Source organism: Chenopodium album, chromosome 16, assembly GCF_948465745.1.
Source record: "Chenopodium album chromosome 16, dcCheAlbu1.1, whole genome shotgun sequence".
Lineage (NCBI taxonomy): Eukaryota > Viridiplantae > Streptophyta > Magnoliopsida > Caryophyllales > Amaranthaceae > Chenopodium > Chenopodium album.
In genome coordinates, this window is record NC_137849.1 from 32,833,764 (window position 1) to 32,858,609 (window position 24,846).

Sequence of the window (24,846 nt, forward strand, 5' to 3'; positions counted from 1 at the left end):
ATGACGTAAATTATACAAATGTTAAAGCTAGAGAGAGCGTGTGTAAATAATTGCGTGGGTTTGAAAATATAGCGGATAATATAGACAGTACGGGATCAATCGTCTTAGCTATGACCTACACAACAGTGACAAACTGGAATGTTGAGCTAGGCAGCTAGCCAAAGAAAATGGTGGCGAAATTAGCACATCATGGCCAAAGAAATTGGTTGGAAGACATTGGAGCCAGGGAGATGCCCAAGTCACTAGCAAAGGGGCAATGTGCAACTTATACTTGATGTCTTAGACCTTAAATATAATTTAAGTTGTGGCGTGATAGAGATCCAAGATCTCTAATTTGGTTGTATATAGAAGATTTCCTTAAAAAAAATATATTGCACATATTAGGGCATTTGAGTTAACTAACCAAAAGATTAAAACTACAAGTTATCGAACATGCCCTTAAATTTTTCCAAGATAAATGGTTATGATTTAGTACAGATACATCAAAATAGACAATCGTAACCAACAACTATGGTAGAAGCTTCCTTCTTTGTTTTGAGCCCATACACCTTATATGGACCAAATGTAAGACTTGATGAGGTTGATCATTAAGTTCCCAAAATGCACATATAAACAAAGTCGAGTGTGAAGACGTGATTTATTCAGATAATGAAAGTTGTCGTTTTGTGAAAAGTACATTCAATCTCAAGAGAGGAAGATAGAGGAAAGAGTGTTAGTAACAGCCAGAGTCACAAAATTTTCATGACTAACAAGAAAACTGCTCAAAATTTTACTTTTTCTATAAATAATTGTAGTTGATTTACGTATATCTCTATAAAGGCTCACAACAATTACAAAGAATTAGATAGCTCTCAAGCATCTTAGAACCTGACTGCCCTCATAGGAAGCGTAAGTTAGTTTTGATAAATGTATTAACCAGCTCCCTTATCCACATGATCGTGGATCTATCCAGTGTGTGCACCATAACCTCTTATCAAATTCATTTGACTTCGACAAGTCCCCAAGGTTTCATCTGAGCATCTGCTGGAGTTGAATGACTTGCTGTTGCTGATCTGGGGGTAGTGAACTCAGCTGTTCAGGAGTTAGGTTCAGCACTTGTTGCAACAAGGCAGACTCCACATCAGGTGGAAGCTGCATCTGCAGAATATCACGAATGCCAATAATAAATACTCACTTGAATTAAGAAATTGATGTTCTAGATCCTGGAAACTAATAGACAGCATAGAACAGCTAAGCAAATGAATGTGTACCAAGATCTTACATATTTTTAAGCTGCTAAACAGCATGCTAGGCACATAAAATTGTGTACCATGATCTTACAGATCCTCACAGTTTCCCTCCTCACAACTGAATGTAGCTACTTGTACATCATGAACTATCATTCCAGAAAGGGCAGGAGTTTTTATGATAACAAAACAACTGACTACATGCTGCAATCTGACTAATAATTAAATAAATAAATAAGACATTCTAAATCCTACTTTATCTCTTGGTAATGTGAAGTAGGAGGCTTTAGTTTAAGTACTGGTACTTGTACACTTAATATTCCAACACTTGGTCCAGCTAAATTAACCCCCTCCATCTTTTCTTATTTGCCTCATTTGGCTAGCACACATGCTAAGAAGTCTTACATTAGTGACAAAAAGGGTTGTGTGAGCACATTATAAAGTCAGACAAAAAAGGAAGGATACAAGTGAGAGGTTTAGGGATAAAGAATGACAAATACAACCACCACTGTAAAGTAATGAGTAGCAATTCCAATTCAAATGAGGACTAATGAATTCATATCAGATAAGAACAGGTGTTTTAAGGGGAACAGCCTAACCCAAATTATAACATAAAGCAGCTTTTTTTTTTTTTATTCTGACAGAAGCATATATGAATTAATCAAAAAATAAATATAGAGGCGAGATGCACCATTACCTGTAGGGCTTGCTTCTCCGTGTTCTGTGCTTCCACACCAGAGCTTTGACCAGCTGCAGCAGAGCTACTTGCAATGGAAGTGGCAGTTGGTGAAGCTAATCCCGCAGGTGAGTAAGGCACACTTCTGTCATCATCCAATTTCCTAAGTTTTGAAGGACGACCCATCTGATTTTGAGAATCTTTTTTATCAGATACTGAAGCATAGTTCGTCAAGGTGTTTGTCCGACTAGCCACAGTTGCATTCCCGACAGTTTGTGCACGCTTAGGAATGTCCTTTCGATTGGCCTCAACCGATGCAGGGCGTATTGAAGAGGCAACCTGATGTAGCAACAATTATTCACAAAATTAATTCTCCGCAGAATTAGTACTAAAATTTTTATAACTATGTTTTAGAAATATGGCTCTCGTCTTTCCTACGCCCCATCATGTATTTCTCACGTTCTATAAAATTCGCAAGTTTCTACATGCTTAAATTAGCTTCCATTCTTCAACTTTACTATCATCAATGAAACCACGAGAATATACCAGGGAACTCTCTTACCTGATATACAGGATCTGACGGCACAGATTGGCTTTGAAAAGTAGGCTGAAGTTTTTCATTTTGAGTGGATGTCATATTAGCATGTCCTGTATGTTGCAATGGTGGAGTTTGAAGCGGTCTGAATGAAGAGGAAGATACAGGTGGCATTTGCAAACCAGCCAGAGGTTGAGGGCGCGCAGATATCAGTGATGAAGGCCCAGAGTGTGCAGGCACTGCACTTTGTGGTGGTGAAATCATCTGGTTTAGATTTGGATGCTGAGCTCGTGGTTGTGGATGATGTGGCAAGGGTGCTGTGAATTGATTATGTGCCAATGGATTCTGGGACATAGAGGATAATGGAGTGAAAGAAGGCAACCCAGGAAGAGTATGAGAAGATGGAGGGTGACCCTGCATGGTAGGTTGCGTTGAAGATTGAGGTGTTTGAATAGTAGAATTTGGGGTCTGTTGTCTTATATTTGGCATCTGCAACTCAAGGTACCCATAAAAGTAAGGTTATTCAAACTTTTCAAAAAAAAAATATATATATATATCATTAAATATAAAATCTTTTGTATGATATTCCATTGTCATAGGCTTATATAACATACCATTTGAGGCGTCACCATCCCCAATATTATTTGTGTCTGCATTCAAATTCAAACAAAAAGACATAAGATCATTCTGCACAGAACTCATTTTGAAATTATATTTTGGTATAAACTACTCTACAAACAAGATATCACTTAAATATCCTAATAAAAAGTAGTTTTGGAATACAGACCAGCAGACAAGAAACTGTAGAGATCCACAAATAAAAAAATAAAATAAAAATAAAAATAAAAAAAATAAAAAACTGGATTGACCATCACTATTATCAATGATAACTTGCAAAGCCAAGATCATGCCACAGTCCTACATGGCAAAATGCTGATTCAAGACTGCATAGTGAAGGATATATAGGGCCAACAAACAACACAAAAATATTAATCAAGGTGTTTTAAAATTCTCCAAAATTCTAAGGAGATCCATTGGTGAAACTATAAGGAACCAATAGTAGTGCCCAGATTCTTATAACTATCATTGTGGAAAGCCTGAGAGGGAAAACAGCAGTCACAATGAAACAAAGAGCAGGAAAACTTTAATGGCTAATGCCTCATCTGCCAATGGATTTTTTTCACCTCTTTTGGATTGAACACCAACAGTTACAGCATATTTTATAGGTGAAATTGGCTGTATTTCAGATGATTTAATATAGTTGATAAAGGGTGATTTGTTATTCATCACATCATCAATGGTTAGACTTATAGAGTTATGGACATAATGCTATTGTGTATCAAGAAGCAAGATGGCAAGCTTTTTCAAGTCTTGTGGTTGTTGGAAGCTTCAAAAGTTCAAGTGTATATCGTATATGGTATTAGCGCGGCTACTCTAAGGCTTCTCAGTTTATTAAAATAAGTTTTGGTACGTAGGAATTGGAAATATTATGAAACTTATCCATAATTATTTTACTCTTTGTGTTCTTGACTTTCCATGGGTCCACTGTCTGATAAGCGATAACTTTTCCCTATAAGTTACTTTAACAAATTTAAAATGCAGCTAGGAAGTTTATATTATTTGAATTGAACCTGTTTACCTGTATGGAGCAATAATGCAACTAACATAGCTGGAATATATTTATTTGCATTATTGCATATACATTTCCTTTGGCAGTAGTAAATAAAAAAAATAAAATTTCAAAATCTACGCAAAAGGCTGTAAGACAGTTTAAAATTGATAACCAAACTGCACAACATAGCACAACCCTCAAAAACTTACTTCATATTAATTTATCTATCATATGAACCACAAAACAAGCTACCTACCAAAGTAGGTTCCGACACCCGTTCCATGTACGATGTACCAGATTTCAGTACACTATGAGTAGACTGGTGCAGAGGCAAGACATTGGTTAACTCAGACTTTTCAGCCTTAATTCTGCAAGGCTTTTGCGACACGAATTGTATCATAGTTTTATGTGAAATGACCATTACTCCAGAGGCTTGCTCAAAATTGTCATTTCCATTTATCCAAATCAAAAAAGAGGAAGATATATCATCGTTAGGGGTGTCAATCGGGTTTTCGGTTCAGTTTTGGATTCGGTTTATCGGTTTTCGGTTTGTAACGGGTCGGTTTTTAACGGGTTGGAATTATAATCGGGTCAATTCGGGTCGGTTTTAAATAACTCCGGGTCGATTCGGTTAGGTTTATTTTAATCACAGTTTCTTTTCGGGTCGGATTCTAATCGGGTCGGGTTATAATTGGTTCGAGTCATAATCGGTTCGGGTTAAATTCGGTCGGTTTAAAAACAGGGTTTGTCAGTTTAAAGCAGGTTTTGGAGCAAAACATAATGGGTCCTAATCGGGTCGGATTGTAATCGATTCAGGTCATAATCGGTTCGAGTTGAACTCAATCGGTTTGACAACTGATTTTGCCAGTTTTAAAACGGGTTTCGTTAACTTATATCTTCTAGTATATCCTCGACATTCTTTAATTAGTTATTCCAGTAGATCATACGGAGGATTAATTAGTTGTTTAGCTTTATGTCCCTTTTTGTATAATGATTTTCGAGATCAAATGATAATAACAAATCTAGATTTAGCTTTTGATTTAATTTTTTTTTTAAATACAATATAGTGTTCCATAAGCCATTACTCGTAAAAGGATGATAATATTTTAGCATAAGAGTTTCAATGACATCAAAATTCCAAACCTATTCAATATAAATACTTCGTAATTCAAATTAAATCCTTTTGTTTTACTATCGATAAAATATACCATAAAAAAAACTCTACCGTCATAATGGGTTACGGACTTACGGGTTATAAACGGTTCGGTCCTAACCAGTTATAGGTTGTAAGCAATTTGGGTTTATCGGTTTTTTGTCGGGTTTAAACGGTTTCGGTTTACAATGGGTCGGGTTGCTATCAGGTTCGAAAGTACTCAGTTCGGGTTGTTCTCGGTTTCGGGTTTTATCAGTTCGGCTTGATAACGGGTACGGTTCATTAACGGTTCTCAAACATTCGGATCGATTCAGTTTCAGGTTTTGAAAAATCGGGTCGGGTCGGTTTACGGTTTTAAAATAACAGGTTCTTAACGGTTCGGTTCCTTTTCGAAACGGTTCGGATTCACTAGTTCGGGTCGGTTTTTGACAGCTCTAATCATCGTGTAGCATTAACTAACTAGCTAGCAAGAATACTATAAACAGAAGCATAGAGAATCGAAGAAAGCCAGATGCTACACCAAGCAAAAGAGAACAAACTTAAGGGATTTTCACCAATCAATGGAAGAACTTCAGATTTGAGCAGAACCTGGAAGAGAGCTTTTGGAAGATGTGGGCTCACAAGCAAAAGCTGACGTGCGAGATCTTTGTTTTGCATAGAAAGCACCTGTAAACAGATTGAAAGTAAATAGATGGAAATTATAGAATAATTCTTCAATGCATCTCTTTTGCAATATTAACCTTCATTTCTTGTATAACTTGGTTCAATTGACTCCTGGACATTTTGGCTAGATGATGGGTTAAAGGATCACTGCCTACTAGAGACTGATTCTGCAAACCATTTTGAATAATCTGACCAGTCTGAGGACCACCAAGAGCTCCTGCCATGACAGAAGCAGCAGTCATAGCGATTGGGAGGCCAATTGGTTGATGTAATGCTGCGTCCCCAATGGAAGCCGGGCCTCCTACCTGCTTTTGAGCATCTGTTTACATAGCAACTCCATTAAGATATGGTTAACAGGTCACCTCCATATGAACAAGATAGAGGTAGACCTCCAAAAGTTGAAGCAGTTGAGGAAGAAACTAAACTAACCAACATTTGTTGCCAATCCTGGCCCACCCCTACCCTGCAGAGAGAAACAAGGAGCAATTTCAGAGCTTGTAGTCAGAGAAGATCCTCCTTCCCCTCCCCCCCCCCCCCCCCAAAAAAAAAACAAAAAAAAAAAATACTATACCCAAGAAAAAGGAGCAGAAACTAAGACTAAGGAGTGAGGACAAGACATACCCAATGCAAGGAATACGACTAAAAGAATTAAAAGGGGTCAATGTCCACAAAGAAAACCATTCTTGAGCCCAAACTTCAAATAATTCACAATCCAAATTCTGATTTCCAAGCTGCCATTGCACTTCTAGATCTTAGAATTGACTTCCTCTCTTAATGGACCTACTAGCTTAAAGATCTTGTGTGGTCCAAGAGAGGTTGATCCCAATCACATTTTTATTTTTTTAAAATGTTTCCTTCACAGCCTAGAGTGACTTTATACTCCCAAGACAATAGTGTGTCCTGGAGGGTGAAAATTGGGAAAATATCTGTCTTGTATTACTAGATTGATGGTTGTGCTGCTTTAACCTCCAATCAATCTTTTAAAGAGCTTAGAGTCTTGAACATTAACAGTCAGCATCCCACAAACAAGAGACCCTTGTTGTTCACCCTCTGGCAGCAGATCCCCTCCAAAGTAAAGACTTCCCAGTTGAGCAATCTCACTGTCCTTAAACCATCTACGGATCTACCAGTATCCCATGAGTCTATAATTCCCCTTTCTAGTATAGAATACCTTTTAGAACTTAGCTCAAGTATGCACCTCACTACGAGTCGAGTCCCATTCACAGGTCTTATTTTATTTGAACTTATTAGCCCTTATCTTATATTATCTTATTGGACAATATTTAACGTTATTGGACCTAATTATAAGGTTCAATTGGAACTTAACAACCTTTGTCTAATATTATCTTATTTGAACTTATTAGCCATTATATAATCTTATCTGAATTTATTGATCCTTATATTATCTTATCTAGAACTTATTAGCCCTTTAATTATCCTCTCTAAACTTACTATCCCTTAACTAAACTTATTAGACCTGGGGTAGGTACAAATAAGGTGAGGAGATCAGAGCCATAGTCCCCTCTCATTAGTACTTAGAAGCCCACCTCTTTGTTGCTGGATTGCCTCAGAAGGATGTGCAGAACATCTATTCTACAAAAATCTCTTCCTTGAAATTTAAGGAAATGACAGTAAAAGCTAGTATAAAATGTGAAATCTTAAAACTATAGGATATACAAGTATACATACCTAGAGTCCTAGATGCACCTCAAAGCATAAATTTTAACATGTTCCGCGACCTTGAGATTGCACAAGTCTCCTTTGTCTAAAACCCTGAGTCAACTCCCATTTTAGGTCATCTGGTTGTGTTTGACACAGAGGATCTACAAATTAATACCAGATATAACTCATTTCAATTCCTTTGTCCATAGCCACTAATTCGGACACCACCGCACCATGTTAAGAGGCTACAGGCCAGCCATAATTAATCTCTGAGATCTAGATAAGAGAGTGCCACATCTTCCACCAGCATTCAAACTGGAAATTTTAGTAGCAAACCACCCATACACTGCATGTGTACAACTTGTTCTAGCTCCAAGCATTACCTAAATTGACAAAAGATCCCCAAGAATATGTGGTCACCTCCGCTCATCCTTAAGCCCTTCAAAACACCCTTGGATTTATCCATTTAGTTGAAGCCAAAAGGAATGCTGACCATATTTGTACACTAAATAGTGTCCTCTTAACAGAGAATTTATTTGTGCCACTACACTCCAATCCAAGAACACTAAGAGGTCGTTTGGTTCGTTATGTTGGAATGGATTGGTATGGAATCTCATACTAGGGAGGTGTGGATTCTAAACCCCATACTTGTCTAAACTTGTTTGGTTTATTCTTTGGAATTGTTTTTACAATTCATTAAAGGAATGGATTGTAAATCTTAGGGGGTAAGGTGGGTATGGGATTCTAGGGGGATTGGGTGGAACTAGAACCCCTTAGTATGAGATTCCATACCTAAATTTGCCTAACCAAACAACAAAATGGATGGATTGGACTTTAACTTCATTCCAATCCATTCCAAAAACTCTAAACAAACGAACCCTAAGAATAAAGAACTCATAGTCCTACAGAAGCACAGTTTTAAGATTTAAGAAATTCTACACATCTGGCCATCTGGGGCCAAATATATATAAACTTGCATCTAAAGCAACCCATATTATCAGAGATTTACAGATATTAATTAATAACAACTATGCAAATGAGAGACAGAATCGCACAGAGACAACTTTGCGACAATAAATTTATATATGTACTTCCAGAAAGAAATAATATCAAACAAACTAAAACAACAGACCATGGATTCTTAAAATTTACCTGTTCACGATTTCTATCAGCACCTTTGTCATTTTCAGCAAAATCTACCCGCAACTGCCGGCCATTAATCTCATAACCCTGAAGATTACGGCGAGCACTGAGTGCTGTTTCTTCATCCTTGTACTCACAAAATCCATAACCTTTTGGCTTCCCAGTTTCACGATCTATAACCAATCTGAAAAAAAGCAAAGAAAAAAAAAATTAATTAGGAAAATTTTTGACCTAGGAAAGCACTCAACAAGAAATAGATTATAAAAAAAAAACAGTACTAGAATGCAAATGACTTCAACAAACAAACATAATGTATTATAGTCCAAAGTTCAAGTTCGACTTGCATTACAATCAAACATCACACTAAAAACAGACACTGAATCATTGATGAAGGCATGAAGCTGAAAGACTTGCACCTCTGATCCTAATAGAAGATGTAACAATGCTCTACCAAAAAAAAATATGCAGAACCACTAAGCTTTCAAAACAGTTTCCTAGTCATGGAGCCTAACAACAAGTGCAAGTATGCAACAGCCTCTTTGATCTCAAACTAATATTTTCCAGTCTCAGCCTACATCACCACTAACCTATTAATAACTATCCTTGCCAACTAACAAAAATCAGAAATAAGGGGTAAATGAAGCAAATTTCCAACACTCCTCCCCCTATACACATTTTCCTATTGAAAGTAGTTTATGTAATCTATAACGAATTACGGAAGCAGATAACAAATTATTGTTCAGTTGCTTTACAGAATGAAACCAAATTCGGAATTTAGAAACGACAATATAAAGCACTTCTGTCATGGCAATTGGCGAACCTATAATATCAATTGATTGCAAGATCAAATTCAACTAGTACTCCATATATATAAACACAAAAAATCGAGCCCTGTTATAAGAAAAGATCCCATGATCAGCCCCAGCCAAAACCGAGTCATACACGAAGCAACACGATACTCTCGAGCTAAATCTGAAGCTTCATTAATCAGTGCACCAATTTCCAACCAAAATTTTCAGTAACAAAGAAGGAACTCGTTTATTATACTAACAACATCAAATTTTGCAATAGCAGTAAAACTACAACTTAGGGTTTAATTTAAAGAACCAATTATAATTAACAAAATTGTGCATAAATTACAAGAAACGAACCTGAATGAAACAACAGGGCCAACCTCTTCACAAATTTGAATCAGCTGTTCTTCAGTTGCATCATAAGGTATATTCCCAACTATTAATTTCCAAAAAAAAATCGACCCAAAACAAAAATATGTTAATCAAACAATACAAAAATACCCAGATTTGTGCAAAAATCAACAGATAAAAAGAGAAGAAAAGGGCGAACCGAAGACGCAACGATGTTGCTGAGAAGAGGCCATAAAAGGGAAGAAAAATCAATGAGACGAAGACATGGATGAGCTCGATTGACTTAATCTTCTCCTTTTGTGCATTATTTGGGAAAATTGCATCGAAATTGCAGAAGCTTGAGATGGGTATTTTAATGGCGTCGGATTTGGAGTTTCAGACCGGTGAAAAGAATACACAGGTGTATACAAGTTTTGGTCTAGAAGGTGAGTCCAAGTTTCCGATTTTACGAATGTAGTGCAACGAGTGATGTCAAATTTCAAACCGAAATTGTTTAATCGTCCGAAATCAACTGACCCCAATGAGAACCAAATTAGTTAGAAATCGAAAATCGACCTAAACCGTATTTTAGTAAACTCGAAATCGAATCGATCCGAATAATGTCAAACCGTATAAGAACCGAACCCGTTATCAAACCGAACCAATTCTAAACCGAATTGAAATCAAACCGAACCGAAAAAGAACCGAACCGTTTCTAATCCGAAACCGTTTGAACCGAGGTAAAAACCGTTTACATTGAACCGCTAACAAACTGCAACCCGTTTGCACCGAATCGTTTATAAACCGAACCACTTACAAACCGAACTGTCTGTAAATCAAACTGTAATTTCGATATCACAACAACTCATCAAATCATGATTATGAGATATCAATTAGATGATTAAATAAGAAGCAGCTAATAACCTGATAGTAAAACATAATAATTCATTAATACACTAAACTTTATACTAGTAATCTACTTCGTAATAAACTAGTAAGATCAATATGACTAAACTTGAAAATAACATGATATGTATTTATAAAATCGATGAGAATTTGTATATAATATAATGCCTAAATATGAAGTGATGATGCAATCTCGGCTTCATATAAAACTTGTTAACCAGCAAAAGATTAGCATGTACTATCAAATTTCAAACCAAAATCGTTTAACTGCCTGAATTCAAACGACCCAGTAAAAAGCCGACTTTTTGAAATAAAAAACCGTTCCGAACCATAATTTAGTAAACGCGAAATGGAACTGATCCGAATATCGTTAAACCGTATAAGAGCCGAACCCGTTAACAAATCGAACCAGTTATAAACCAAACTAAAATAAAACTGAACCGAAAAAGAACCGAACCGTTTCTAACTCGAAACTGTTTGAACCGGTATAAAAATCGTTTACACCGAATCATTAACAAACCGCAACCCGTTTGCACCGAACCGTTTACTACCCGAACCGAATTAAAACCAATTAAGAATAAACCGGAACCGAATCGAACCGATAATAAATTAAAACTAACTGAAACCGACCCGTAAGACACTTGAACTGATTTCAAACCGACCCGATTTCAAACCGAACTGAAATCGAACTGTCAAACCAATTTGACTGTATTAATTGCAACCAATATTTAACAGAGGTAGTATTTGTTTTAACTATGTTATGGACAAACCGAACATACGGGTCGTAGTCATAGAGTCATTATTCATAGATTAGTTTTGCATTAACCAAAAAAAATGGAAATTCAATACGGTATTTCTAGAGCTCTAAAAATTCGTGACAGGGTAAAATATTTGTTCCATAAAGTGATACTTAACTTTTTAATACTATATTACACATAGTGACCCTATTAAGCTAGTTAAATTGCTAACGTATCATTAAACACCAAATTACTAACCTACCTAATCAATAATTAAGAATCATCCTACCCTTCTATCACTATTATAAAAAAAAAAATCACAATAACTGTAGGGGATATTTCAAGCATCCCACACTTGAGCCCCACTGTGATCATACACTTAAGTATGGTGGCGTCTAAAGGGAAGAAAACTAGAGTAAAAGAGTCGCCAACAAGTTTTAAGAACTTGTAAACCGTTCGCTGAGTGAAGGTTATACCCCTTCACGATCCATGAGATCGCTAACTCCATAGTGGTCTGGAACCATGACTGGATATTCGGGGATGAAGGTACAAATCCAACCTAAAAGAGATTGAACCTGCCCTAAATTAGGCCTCTACTTTATTCTTCTCATATTCATGTGCGCTTTCTGACTAACATACAATCAATAGGTTAACCCTAAACCTGTTTAATCTATGTTAGTTGAATATTAATGCACAAACAAATCTATTATTGGCGATCACTTGAATTATAATCATATTTGCCTAAACAAGATTATTAATTATCTTATTAAGCGTGATTACAAATACCAATTCCCTAAAAACATGCATAAAAGGCGTGATCAAGCAATAAAAATAATAATATCAAGCAACAATAATAACAATCATCATAATAATATTCTCAATCTCAATAAAGCATAATAACATAAGCAAGATCCTAGGCATGATACTAACATGATTAATAACAAATCCTAGCATGTCACTAAACATAAAGATTAAAGCTTTATCCCTAACTGATGCTAACATGATAGAAGAAAAGAATAGGAAGCATCATATAAACATACATGATATTAGAAATCTTAGTTATTACCCTAAACATGATACTAGAAAGCAATAAAGACATCTTAACATGATACTAGGAATTAATATAATCAAAGCATGCTTTCTATATCAAAATAATTAACAATTAAATTACTTACTTGGATGCCTCGTATCTCTTTCTAATAACAAAATACACGCGTTAGTAACTTCAATGAAAATAATAAATCAAACAATTAAATTAAATGATTGAAATAGAGATTTGGGACCAAACCCTCAGAAATTATCAACCTTTCACGTCTAGGGCGAAGGCAACTTCGAACTTGGCCAGGTGTGTTTAGAACTAATGTGTGCGGAATTTTGTAAGAGAAAAGGTTTAGAAAAAGAATAGAGAGAAAATAAGCTTCTAGCTTTAGAGAGAGAAAGAATTAGAAATTGTTGATGATTGTGAATGAATAAAAACGGGGGTCAAGGACCCTATTTATAGAAAAATAGTCTAGAAACTGATCGAAAAGAAATCAAGTTCCATTCGGAATAAAAATCTCCTGTCGCGAACGACAGGAGTTAGCGCCAGACGACAGGCATTAGCGCCAGACGACAGGAGTTAGCGCCAGACGACAGGCATTAGCGCCAGGCGACACGTATTAGCGCCAGGCGACAGACTCTGTCGTTTGGCGCTAATTAAAAGATAAAACGCGCTTTGTACGAAATCCTTTTCCTAATATAATTAAGTAATTAGAATCCGTGTTAAACAGTTTTAAGATCAGATTTATCATAAAACACTTATTTTATTCCATATAAAACTCTTTAAAATAATAATTATTAATCCTAATTCCATTAGAATTTAAAAGAACCCTCTAGATTATTCTAGAAGATTAAAGTCAATCCTAATAACTTTAGGAATAATAATTAATAGACTCTCCTCTAGATCATTGGGCCGCATATAAAATTCATTTCGGGCCCAATTTAGTATTTTGGCCATAACTTCCTCATTATTCATCGGAATTAGGCTTATAATATATCGTTGGAAAGCTCTTTTTGAGCCCAATCCAACTACACTCTTATTGGACCCTTATCATGGACCAAATTAAATTGGACCGGCTATTTTCATAAATAGAGCACATTTTCAAAAACAAAAAGAGAGATATTTTAATAAAAACAACCGCATCACTAGACTTTTCACACTTTCACTTCGTTCGATAATCAAATGACGTGAAAGATATATATCACAGGGTTTGTTTTGGGGAGACACATTTAGGTGTCTACAATAACGCTTCAACTCCTATGTGTCAAGCATCTCACATCCTCGTTCATGTTTATTCTTTGTCCTTTTTGAACCGAATCATCTCCTTCACTCTAATCTCAATCTTGCTCTCTAGATTGATAAGAAATCCACGTAAACTGTATTATATGTGCAGACATGGTAGAAGTGAAAGATGCAATTTTTTCAATTGGGTTTGAACCGTATGTCAGCATCTATAGAGGATGTGGTTTTTTTATTGGGTTAATTCGTGAAAAGGCTTGTAAATTTGTTTGTGTTGTTTGTAGTTGTAGTTGTTATAATATTTCCTCCGTTTCTATTTAGTTGATGCATTCAATTTAAACACACATATTAAGCAGAGGAGAAAGAATGATAAATCAAGGTATAAAACTTACCTCAAAAGGAAATGTGTCAACTAAAAAAAAAATCTAAAAAGGAATACGTGTCAACTCTAAAAAACGAAAGTAAGCATTAGATAAGTCATCTTGTTGAATAACTTGTTAAGGATGATGATAGATCACTTTTAAAAAATCATTTAATAGTTGATCGCCCATCTTGTTGAGCAACTTTTTCTTCAAATAAGTCATTGAGAAGAATACTATTTGTCCCTAACTATTATTAGTCACTTGACAACATACTTGTAAAATTGTAAATTATCGTTTTGAACCTACATAAAATATGAAATCCCCTGAAAAAAAAAAATGAAATAGTGGAATTTAATATAACACATTCTAGTCTTCATTTTTCAAATTAATTTTATTAAACTAAAGAATCAATGAGTAATTGCTTGATCATCAATAGTTACAACAACAAAAAAACACTTAATCTAAAAGTGAGGGCATGTTCTCTTTAACTTAATTTCAGTTCAGTTCAGCTCCAATCCGTTTAATTTAGTTCAGTTCATTTCCTAATTTTCTTCTATCATAAAAAATTCATTTCAGCTCTATTCAATTTAGCTCCAATCAGTTTAGTAAATCAGAACATGCCTTAAGTCTGAGAAATGTTACAAAAAAAAAATGTGTGTTGGAGAAATTAAAGAGAGACGGTGAAAAGTTGCGCTTACTACTTTAAATTTTGCCTAGGAAATGATTAATTTGGTTTTCGGGAGCAGTAAAAGTGAAAAAAAACGAAAAAATGAGAGAGAGAGTAAAAGTATCTCCGCAAATTCGAACACGCGACCTATGACTTTGAGGTTTGATGTTAAAAATAGGGCTCTAACCGTTGGTTGTTGAGCATATATAAACAAATGGCCGTTATATTTAATATAATTATTAACTGATTTGTATATAGAGATAACTCGATCAGTTTTTTTACGGATCCAATATGGGTTCAACCCACTGAACCCATACTAGATCTGCCACTATCCCGGTGTGTCCTTATTCCTTAAGTGTTTTTTTTTTTTTTTTTTTTTTTGGTAGAATCATCATTTAAGTAATGTTTGGTAAAAAAAAGTCGGCTAATAGGTAAATAACCTTATTTTTTGTCTAATTATTTTATTTTAGAAAGAATTAAAAAACTAATCACATTTTTAGGAAAAATATTACTCCATATATAGATTACAATACAATCCATAACAATAATTAATAAAAGATCATTATAAATTATTTTTGTCAAGTTATAATAATCTATACTAATATTTAATAACAGGAAAATTTAAAAGAAATTCAGGGTGTCCACGTGTCTTGTGTTTGTTTTTCCTATTTTTGTGTATTTTGGTTAAAAAATAAAATTGTTTATGTATCTTTTCCTTTATTCAGTTTCTTCCTCAAACAATGCTTCATTTACCTTCCCAATTCTCAGTTTTTCTATTAATTTATACATCAATTATTTCATTTGAGATGTTATTTTCATAACACACGATCTTTAGTTTCTTCCTTTCTCTCTTCCATCTTTCCCAATTAAAAGTCAGTTATGAAGTTAATCTTTCTTCCATTCTTTCTACCCCAAATCAAATTTATCTTCCCCAATTCTTAATTATTGAAGCACGTAATTGCGGAAATATGAAAAAATATTTACTTTCTTTTTTATTGAGATATTTACTTTTTTTAAAACAAACAATTTAGGCAATTATATTACGATGCAATTCATGATCTTTTTTTTAACTAACTTATTTTCAAACCGGTTTTTCAATCTGGGTTTATGTGAAATTGTGAAGTATTTTGGTTGACTTCATATTATTTGTTGCAACAATTTCATGGCCGTTAAGGTTAGTTTCTTTGTTTTTTTTTTCTTTTTTTTGTAATAATTTATCAAAATTTTAATTATATGTCAACGATTAAATTGCCACTGGTTATATATTTTTTTAAAATTTGTTTTTTGGTTTAAATTAAAGATAATAGTATTAATTGTACTATTGTTGATATTATGAAAATTGATTCAAATTTTGATGATTGTCTAACTTTACAAAGAAATCAAGTTCTTATGAAGGCAATTTCCATTACAAAGGGGTTTTGTAGTCTTGTAGATTGTAGTATGACATCTTGGGTTAGATTGTAGTATGGCATCTTGGGTTTTACATACTCGTTAGTTTAATAGTTAGTATATGCTCATTAATATTTCATATTTTGATTATTGGAGTGTTTTGACATCAATTATTTTTGTGGGTTTTTGTTGTTACTAATTTCGTGAATTTTATTTTTTTTTGGAAATTACTACAGAGTATATTTTTACATCGAGCATTTTTTTAAGAGTGTAATACAAGAAGAAATGTCTTAAGGTTTAGTCTTACTTTAAAAGCACACAAATATCTTGAACAACCCACCCATAAATAAAAAAAAAATAAAATAAAAGTAAATTTAACCACATTATGACGCAGGAGTGGAATTATCTCCAAATCCATATTTGGGATTAAAAAAAAATCAAATAATGTTGCAAGGGATACGTGGGATAGTTCGTTATCCTACGTCATCAATTTTTTTTTTGATGACACATCATCAATCTGTGTATTGGGTTTATCTCCAAATTCCTAATTAGGGTTACATTTACATTTGCCTATTTAAACCCCTCAATTCCTCCATTAACATTGCACCCAACACGCAACATGCAAAATCACAATGGCGAACCCTAATTCGAATTCTCCACCAACCCCCAAATCACCATTTTCACAGTTAGAAGCTTTTATTTCTCCGATTGATCCACCATCTCCAACAACCCTACTTCTGAGAAAGGTGGTGAGTGCTAAGAGGAAGCAAACTCACCTCAACAAGGAGGTTGAAGATCTTGCAGATGAAGAATGAGGAATTGCAGGGTCTAACCCAGCAATTTTTGGATTTGACCCAGCAATGTGGAAGTTCTCCAACGTTCCTCGTCACCTCTTGGTCGGAATAACAGTATGCTATTAAGTATGGCAACGAATCGTCTAAGATCAGAGTGCATGCATCAACACCTGTGAACACATCTCCTGCATTCAAGTAGTCCTTTCCCCTGGTGAGTTAGATTCCTGAAAAAGGATTTCATAGAAGATGAAGACAGTAAGAAGAGAGTTGTATTGAATGAAGAGTAAAGAGCTATGAAGAAGAAGAAGAGCAAGATCCGAAGATCTATGGCAAGGAAGTATAAATCAATCAAGAAGAAGAAGCAGGAAGATGAGAATTGAATTTTAGGTTTGGGTGAATTTTGGGTTTGAAAGCATTTGGGTGAATTTGGGGTTTAAATGATTTTAGGGTTAATTACTTGTTCTGTGTTAGGGTTGCTTGTCTTTCCCTATCTGATACAGGAAGAATTATGACAATAATAATCAAGTAGTTTAAGCGGGAAAGTTTTACTTTCTTTTATTTCCTTTTTGTTTTTCTATCTTAAGAGGTTAGTGATGAATCTATTCTGTTATGAATTTTGGGTTTGAAGGATTTTGGGTGAATTTTGGGTTTGAGGGATTTTAAGGTTAAGTAAAGAAGTTAGAAATCATAGTTTTATTGTAATCAATTGAGGAATATAAGATGAAGAAGAGATATAACATTATGGCTTACATGTTCTGTGTTAGTGTTAAGATATTAAGTTGCTGTGTTTATATTATCAATACTTCATTTGAATTCTGTATTGGACCTTGCTGGTTGAATGATCATAAAATTTACTGGTTGATCTACTCAGCCAAAATAAACAGACCCGAGCAAGTGTATCTGCCCAGTGTTATGCAAATTTTGCTGCTACTATTAGTTTGTAAAGTTTACTTCAGCTCACTTTCCTTGCACATTTGGTTATATATGTATATATATATTTATATTGTAAAAATCTTAAATTTTAATTAAGTGAGGTATAGTAGTATGATCTTTATACATCTTTCAAAAAAAAAAGTATGATATTTGTACAAGAATTATCAGTATCAAAAGCAGAGCCGATTTTGACATTTTGGAGACCCGAGACAAAATGATAATTAAAAAATCATTTATTTTTATAAATGTTAAATAGTTATGTAATTTGTTAATTCGTAAATATTTTTATATAGTTGTTAAATACTATTTATCCGTTAGAAAAAATGTATAAGGAAATTTTGTCAACTACCAATTAAGGCACATGTTTTGAAAACAATTACCTATTAAATTTTTTAAAAAAAGAATTACCATAAAGTTGTAAAACGTTGAAGTAGCACTACCACTCTAATAATTTTGGCTAGAATCTTTGGCATTTAGGTCTCACTTTTTACCTTTATGAAGGGTAATTTAATCAATTTAGATGGTGATTTTATGAGGTAAAGGTAATGAGTGAAACCTACATGCTGAATATTCTAGTTGGAATTATTAGAGTGGTAGTCCTACTTAAACTTTTTACAACTTTGTGATAGTTCTTTTAAAAAAAATAAATTGAAACACGCGCTTTAATTGGTAGTTTTTGACAAAATTTCCAAAATATAATTAAATACTCCCTCCGCTTCGGATTACTCTCAACAGTTTCCTTAAATGGGTGCTTCACATTACTTGTAAAAACTTATTTTATTTCCTTTTTGGTAGGTTTTTTTCCTACAAATTGACATATTTACCCTTACTATTTTTTTATAACCCCATATTACTACTCTTAATCTAATTTTATTAGAATTAACCTTACTTTACTTATTTTAACCATTCCCACCATATTTACCCAAATTCTTTTAAAACCCCAATTTCCCAACTACCTTCATTCAATGTTTCAGCAATCAATTCAAGTTGAATGTGGTTGAATGCATTCAATTATGGGTTTGAATTTTCCAGAACTAACACCCACTCAACCCTAGTTCTTCATATACCCCCAATCTTTCTCTCTATTTCTCTCTCCTAAACGCTCTCTTTCTCTCTCTTCTACTACTGACCTTTCTCCTTTCTCTCTCCTCAGTTCTTCGTATTCTTCACTCTCTGTTTGATACTCTCACTGAAAATAGCTTCCTCAGATGAAGAAAACCCAGATCTGAGAGGCTACGAGTCCCTTTCTGCTGCTACTAAAAGGTCGTCTCCTCGTCCTTCTTTTGCTACGACGTACATTTCGCGTCGTGGTACTGGTGTGATGAAACCACTTCGCCACGCTTCCATCATTGCCGGAAGGAGGATCATCAGTGTAAAACTAGCGGAGTACATCTCTAGTGTCGAGGAGGAGAAACTAGTCAAGGCTTCTGGATCTAAAAGGCCTGCTCCTCCTTCTGTCGTTGAAGATCTGGTCCCAAAACCTACTGCCGTCGTTGATGCGGTGGAAAAACCTACTGGTGACGATGTTTCTGTTGCTGTTGTACCTGCTACTGGGGTTCTAGACACTTGATCTGAGACTGGGGAGTCTAAAACCGTTGAGCCGACTGCTGAGGAGGTTCTCCGCCCACCTATGTCCCACCCTATGATGGCTGGGACTGTTGCTGGGCCTAGTTTCGGTGCAAAGCGCATCAGATCTGGGCTCCCTGATGGTTTGGAGCCAGATGATGTGTACATGGCTTATCTCCAGATCTACTACCCCCAGTACTACATTCCCCCAAACTAATTGGGAAGCGTAATCTCTTAAACCCTTAATTTAAATTATTTGCAGATGTTTAATTGTTGCCTATGTTGCTGGGTGATAATTGGCTATGTCCCTTATTTGAGTCCTTTTTAGGGGTTTGATCTAATTTTGGAGTTCATTTGTTATACTCCTGTTTCATCTGATTATGGTGTTCACAGTTGACTGTATATATGGTTATACTCCTGTATCTATGGCTATAATATCATTATGGTGGTGTTTTTTTGCCTTGGATTGATGTGATTGTGTTGGTTAAGATGCTAAGTTGGATTTAATGTTATTACATTGTGTCACTTCCTCTGTTTGTTGGGTTTGTTGGTGTGGTGTGGTGTTTATTCCTCTATTTATTAGATTGATGATGTGGTGTTTATTCCTCTTTTTGTTGGCTTTGTTGGTTGTTGGTTTTTTTGGTTGGGTTACATGTGGCATGGTAGTTACCTTAGTTGGCTAGACTGGTTTAGGGTGGACTGTTGTTTATGTGGGGTGGCTATGGACTGCTGGTTTTAGTGGTTGTAATTGGTGTTGCTGATATAAGTATTTTTGTCTAGTGACATCCGAGTCCCTAAATAGGCCCCTTCTTAGATGCAATGAGTCCTAAAGCATGTAATGCATCACTAAGACTTAGGTCCAAATGATGAAGGGACTCAACTGATAGCTTATTGTTCAGTGTGGAGGCTCTAGTGACTTCTTTTTGAAGTTGCTGTTGAGGTACCCACTGTCAAGATTGCTTTAGTGACAAAAAACCCTTTTCGATGGACTGGAATATAATTTTCATTCATTCAAAAACTTGTTTTCCATACAAAAGTTAGGACAATAGTCTTTTGAGCCCTAATACATGACTGCCTAAAAATGAGGACTAAGTATTTACCAAAATACACATAACCAACACTTAAACTAAAACAAAAAACAAAGTTTAGGGTACTATGGTTATGTGTGGCAGTCTATGAGTCCCAAAAGCATCTTCATTGTTCCATGATTGCTTAGTCTGCATCCACCTCCATGTTGGCTTCTTGTTGATGGTTGCTTGTTGTTGGCACTTTAATTGTGTCCAAATACTGTACCACTGTGTTCAAAAGCTCTTTGTCTACCTGTAGCAAGTCTTGAAGTAGGCCTAGCCTGTCCAAGTGTCTTTTTTTCATGTGTGGGGGGGGGGGGGGAGAAGTTGTTGTTGCCCTTCCTTGCTAGTATTTCAAGCATGACAGACTGTAGGGTAATCCATGTATACTTGTTCACTGTGGGATCAAATTCCTCCCATGCTTTCTGACTTTTTCTAGTAATTCATCAATGTTTGTGGGGAATGATTGATACTGAATGGACTGTATCACCTTAAACAAACCTAAGTCTAACACATTTAAGTCTGGACTTTGTGCTGGTTGATACAAAAACTGAATGTTGAACCCATATGCTTCACATGCTGCTCTAAATTCTTCATCTTTAGGTACTTGATGTGGCCTATCATTGTCCCATTGGATGATGATATCCTTTGGTAATTGGGGGGGCCATTTCTTATGTATAGTTGGAATTACATGATTGAGGAGCATGTCCCTTATTGCTTCCTTGTTTACACACTAGACTGCCTTAGTTTCTAGTGTTCCCTTGTCTCTGTTCTTGCTTTTCTTCTTTGCTATTTCATACTTGACAAAAGGGAATAACCCATACTTCCCATCATGCAAGAGGTTCTTGATTTCATCATATAGTGGTTTGCCTACCATACCCATGAAGATAGCCTTAAGTTTAAATCTCTTAGATTGTTGTGCTCTATATGAATCTTGTTCATTTGGTAGCAGATAAAAGGTTCTGGTTTCTGGGTTCAAGTAGAACCACTTCTCATATATGTGGATAGTGTACTGCATATCTCTAAATGTAGGGTCCCCAACAGCTGGAATAGGGTTCACAAAACTTAGAACCCACTTCAGTCTAGCAATTTTGTGATTGTCTGTCAATGCTGGGTGATTAGTGGATGTGTGTGTTCTAAGCCTACCTTTTTTCTTTAACTTATGGATGAATGAGGAAGACACATGAAGGGCAGCAGCATAGCTCCTTTCAGTGGTCCTCTTATACAAAGGGACAGAGACCAACCACTCATCTGAATAGACTTTAGGTTTGGGGCCTATTTTGCCAAGTTTTTTGGTCCTAACATCAATAACAATCCCCTCCCCTAAGTGTTTCTTAATTACCTGGAACCATCTTATTGTTGTTGATTTGTGAACTTTGTATCTTGTGGCCAACTTGGATAAAATTCCAAAAGTCAGTGAGTCCCCCTCCATGTTCACCAAGATTTCATCAACTAGTTCCTTCTTTTCATCCAGTGACATTTCTCTGTTGGCCCTTCTTCTTCTGGAGTCCCACCTGCTTGTTGTTCTGGAGTCCCACCATCATCTGTTTGTGCATCATCATCATCTGCATCATAACCAATATCTGCATGTTCAGTATTTGCTTGCTGGTTCGCCATGTCTGATTCATCATGGAATGAATCATCATGAAGTCCCATGCTGTAATAATCCAATGTTGCTGTGTCCTCTTCATAAAGTCGATGCATTCCAAAAAAAATCAGATTCAAAGAATTCCATGAGTCCCTTTTTTTTTGCAGAGCAGGTGAAGGTGATGAAGTGGCGGCTGTAGGTTTTTTTTGCGGTCTTCAATGGAGCCTAATTTCAGTACATATGGTTGCTGCTGGTTCTAACAGGGCACTTAGAAATTAGGAAGATTAACAACTAATTGTAGGAAAATGTAATTTTCTAGGGCTGCCTGTATTTTTTGAAGTAATACTTTGTTGGTTTTTGTTGAATACTATTTGAACTTATCCCCCCCCCCCCACCCAAGTAATCCCTTTGACAATGAACAAAAAAAAAAGGGTTCAGTTCAAGGGGAGACCTCCTTATAAAGGGGTCATTTTGGCTGCAATGAAAGAAAAATTTGAATTTGGGTGAAATTGGCAAATGGTTTGAATTTTCGTGTAAAATTAAGGGAGGGAAAAAAAAAACCTCCAAAAAACAAAGGGACCCTATCAAGGAAAATAGAAAAAAGGGTGGGAAATTTCTCACTAAAAAGATTCCCACCACTTGCATAATAAAAGTAAATAAGGGACCACTTCTTTTCCCTCCATTTTATCTTTCCTAATACTATACCCCTCAACTTAATTAATCAGATTTCAATCTTTTGCATTGGCCTCCGCAAACTTGTACTTTGTTGCAAGTAACCCGAAGCGGAGTATTATATTTTTATAATTTACTTAAATAAATAATTAGTTATCATCAATAAATAATAACCAATCAATAATCCATATGTATATATTTCAACAACTACTTAATGACACACTAAAAAAAATTCGTGTTGATTGTTGATGTGATAATGCACCATTCTTTTTTTTGCCTTTTTTTGTCATTCTCATATGGAATTTAGTGTAAAATAAAAATGCATATACAAATGATTAGTAAAAACAAAGTCATCTATATAATAAAATGATGAAAAAAAAATAACCACAATAAGTCGAACTTTAGGTGATCTTCCAATATTATTAAGACAACTTTAATAAATTAAAAAATAAGTCTAACATCTATAATATTATTAAAACTCAATGGGATAGCATGATATCGTCTCCTTTAATAAATTTGGCGTCACATGAGCAATGACATGTCAAGACTATTCATCTACACTAAATACCAAAATTCAATGCAAATTTATGATTGAGATTTAATTTGAACCACTAAATTAAGAACGACATTTATAATCAAACTATCAATGCATATTAATACTTGTTGTGCTTAATAGAATGAATTAAACTACGCGTTGTAACTTTCTAACATGACTGTTGAAATGCTCCTTATTATGAAACTTTGCATTAACTACTTAATATATTATTGTTTTATTATTTATTATTCAAGTAATAAGCAAACCTAAATTCATATTTTAATTTCAACTTCAATTGACTATTGAAATTTTGTAACTATTGATGGTAGATAGTATTGTCTAAACGGTTTGACAGTTTGGTTTTGGTTCGGTTTGAAATCAGTTCGGTTTGTGTAGGGAATATTTCAAGCATCCCACACTTGAGCCCCACTGTGATCATACACTTAAGTATGGTGGCGTCTAAAGGGAAGGAAGCTAGAGTTAAAGAGTCGCCAACAAGTTTTCGGAAGGTGTAAACCGTTCACAGGGTGAAGGTTACACTCCTTTCATGATCCATGAGATCGCTAACTCCATAGTGGTTTGGAACCATGACTGGATATTCAGGGATAAAGGTACAAATCCAACCTAAAAGAGATTGAACCTGCCCTAAAAATAGGCCTCTACTTTATTCTTCTCATATTCATGTGCGCTTTCTGACTAACATACAATCAATAGGTTAACCCTAAACCTGTTTAATCTATGTTGGTAGAATATTAATACACAAACAAAACTATTATTGGCGATCACTTGAATTAAAACCATATTAGCCTAAACAAGATTATTAATTATCTTATTAAGCGTGATTACAAGTACCAATTCCCTTTAAACATGCATAAAAGGCGTGATTAAGCAATAACAATAATAATATATCAAGTAACAATATAACAATTACACAACAATCATCATCATCATAATCTCAATAAAGCAATAATATATTAGCAAGATCATAGGCATGATACTAACAAGATTAATAACAAATCCTAGCATGTCACTAAACATTAAAGATCAAAGCTTTATCCCTAACATGATGCTAACATGTTAGAAGAAATAGGAAGCAACCTAAACATGATACTAGGAACATACGTGATATTAGAAACATTAGTTAATACCCTAAACATGATACTAGGAATAATAAAGACATCCTAACATGATACTAGGAACTAAAATAATTAAAGCATGATTTCTATATCAAAAGAATAATAGAGTAATTAAATTACTTACTTTGATGCCTCGTATCTCTTTCTTTCACGTCTAGGGTGAAGGCAACTTCGAACTTGGCTAGGTGTATCTAGGTCTTGTGAATGCAGAATTTTGTGAAAGGGAAGGTTTAGAAAGAGGGAGAAGAATAAGCTTCTAGCTTTTAGAGAGTTAAGGATGATTAGATGATTGTGAATGAATAAAAACAGGGAAATACGAGCCCTATTTATAAGAAAATAGTCCGGAATCGATAGAAAAGAATCAAAATTTGAATCGGAATAAAACCGACCCTTGTCGCCAGCGATAGAGCCCAGCGCAAAAC

The 24,846-nt window shown here is 35.0% G+C and overlaps 2 protein-coding genes across 4 annotated transcripts; both read right to left on the reverse strand.

Annotated features, from left to right (window-relative positions):
* Positions 1 to 625: 625 nt before the first annotated feature.
* Positions 626 to 10,242, reverse strand: LOC145585129 (cleavage stimulating factor 64-like). 3 transcript variants are annotated; one of them, XM_081641861.1, is made up of 10 exons: positions 10,015 to 10,242; positions 9,822 to 9,900; positions 8,680 to 8,854; positions 6,295 to 6,328; positions 5,943 to 6,184; positions 5,791 to 5,868; positions 3,052 to 3,087; positions 2,465 to 2,926; positions 1,924 to 2,241; positions 626 to 1,137 (listed from the first exon to the last, which is right to left on the reverse strand). In XM_081641861.1, exons 1-10 carry the CDS (start codon positions 10,046 to 10,048, stop codon positions 1,009 to 1,011), a joined length of 1,587 nt encoding a protein of 528 aa, XP_081497987.1. In that variant the 5' UTR covers positions 10,049 to 10,242; the 3' UTR covers positions 626 to 1,008. The 3 variants fall into 3 exon arrangements, with proteins under 3 accessions (XP_081497987.1, XP_081497986.1, XP_081497988.1); XM_081641860.1 differs by having other exon boundaries at positions 2,465 to 2,932; XM_081641862.1 differs by lacking the exons at positions 9,822 to 9,900; positions 10,015 to 10,242 and having other exon boundaries at positions 2,465 to 2,932; positions 6,255 to 6,328; positions 8,680 to 8,848.
* A 10,984-nt stretch (positions 10,243 to 21,226) lies between these two features.
* Positions 21,227 to 21,925, reverse strand: LOC145584090 (uncharacterized). Its single transcript, XM_081641019.1, has one exon. The coding sequence runs from the start codon at positions 21,923 to 21,925 to the stop codon at positions 21,227 to 21,229; it is 699 nt and encodes a 232-aa protein (XP_081497145.1).
* Positions 21,926 to 24,846: the final 2,921 nt, after the last annotated feature.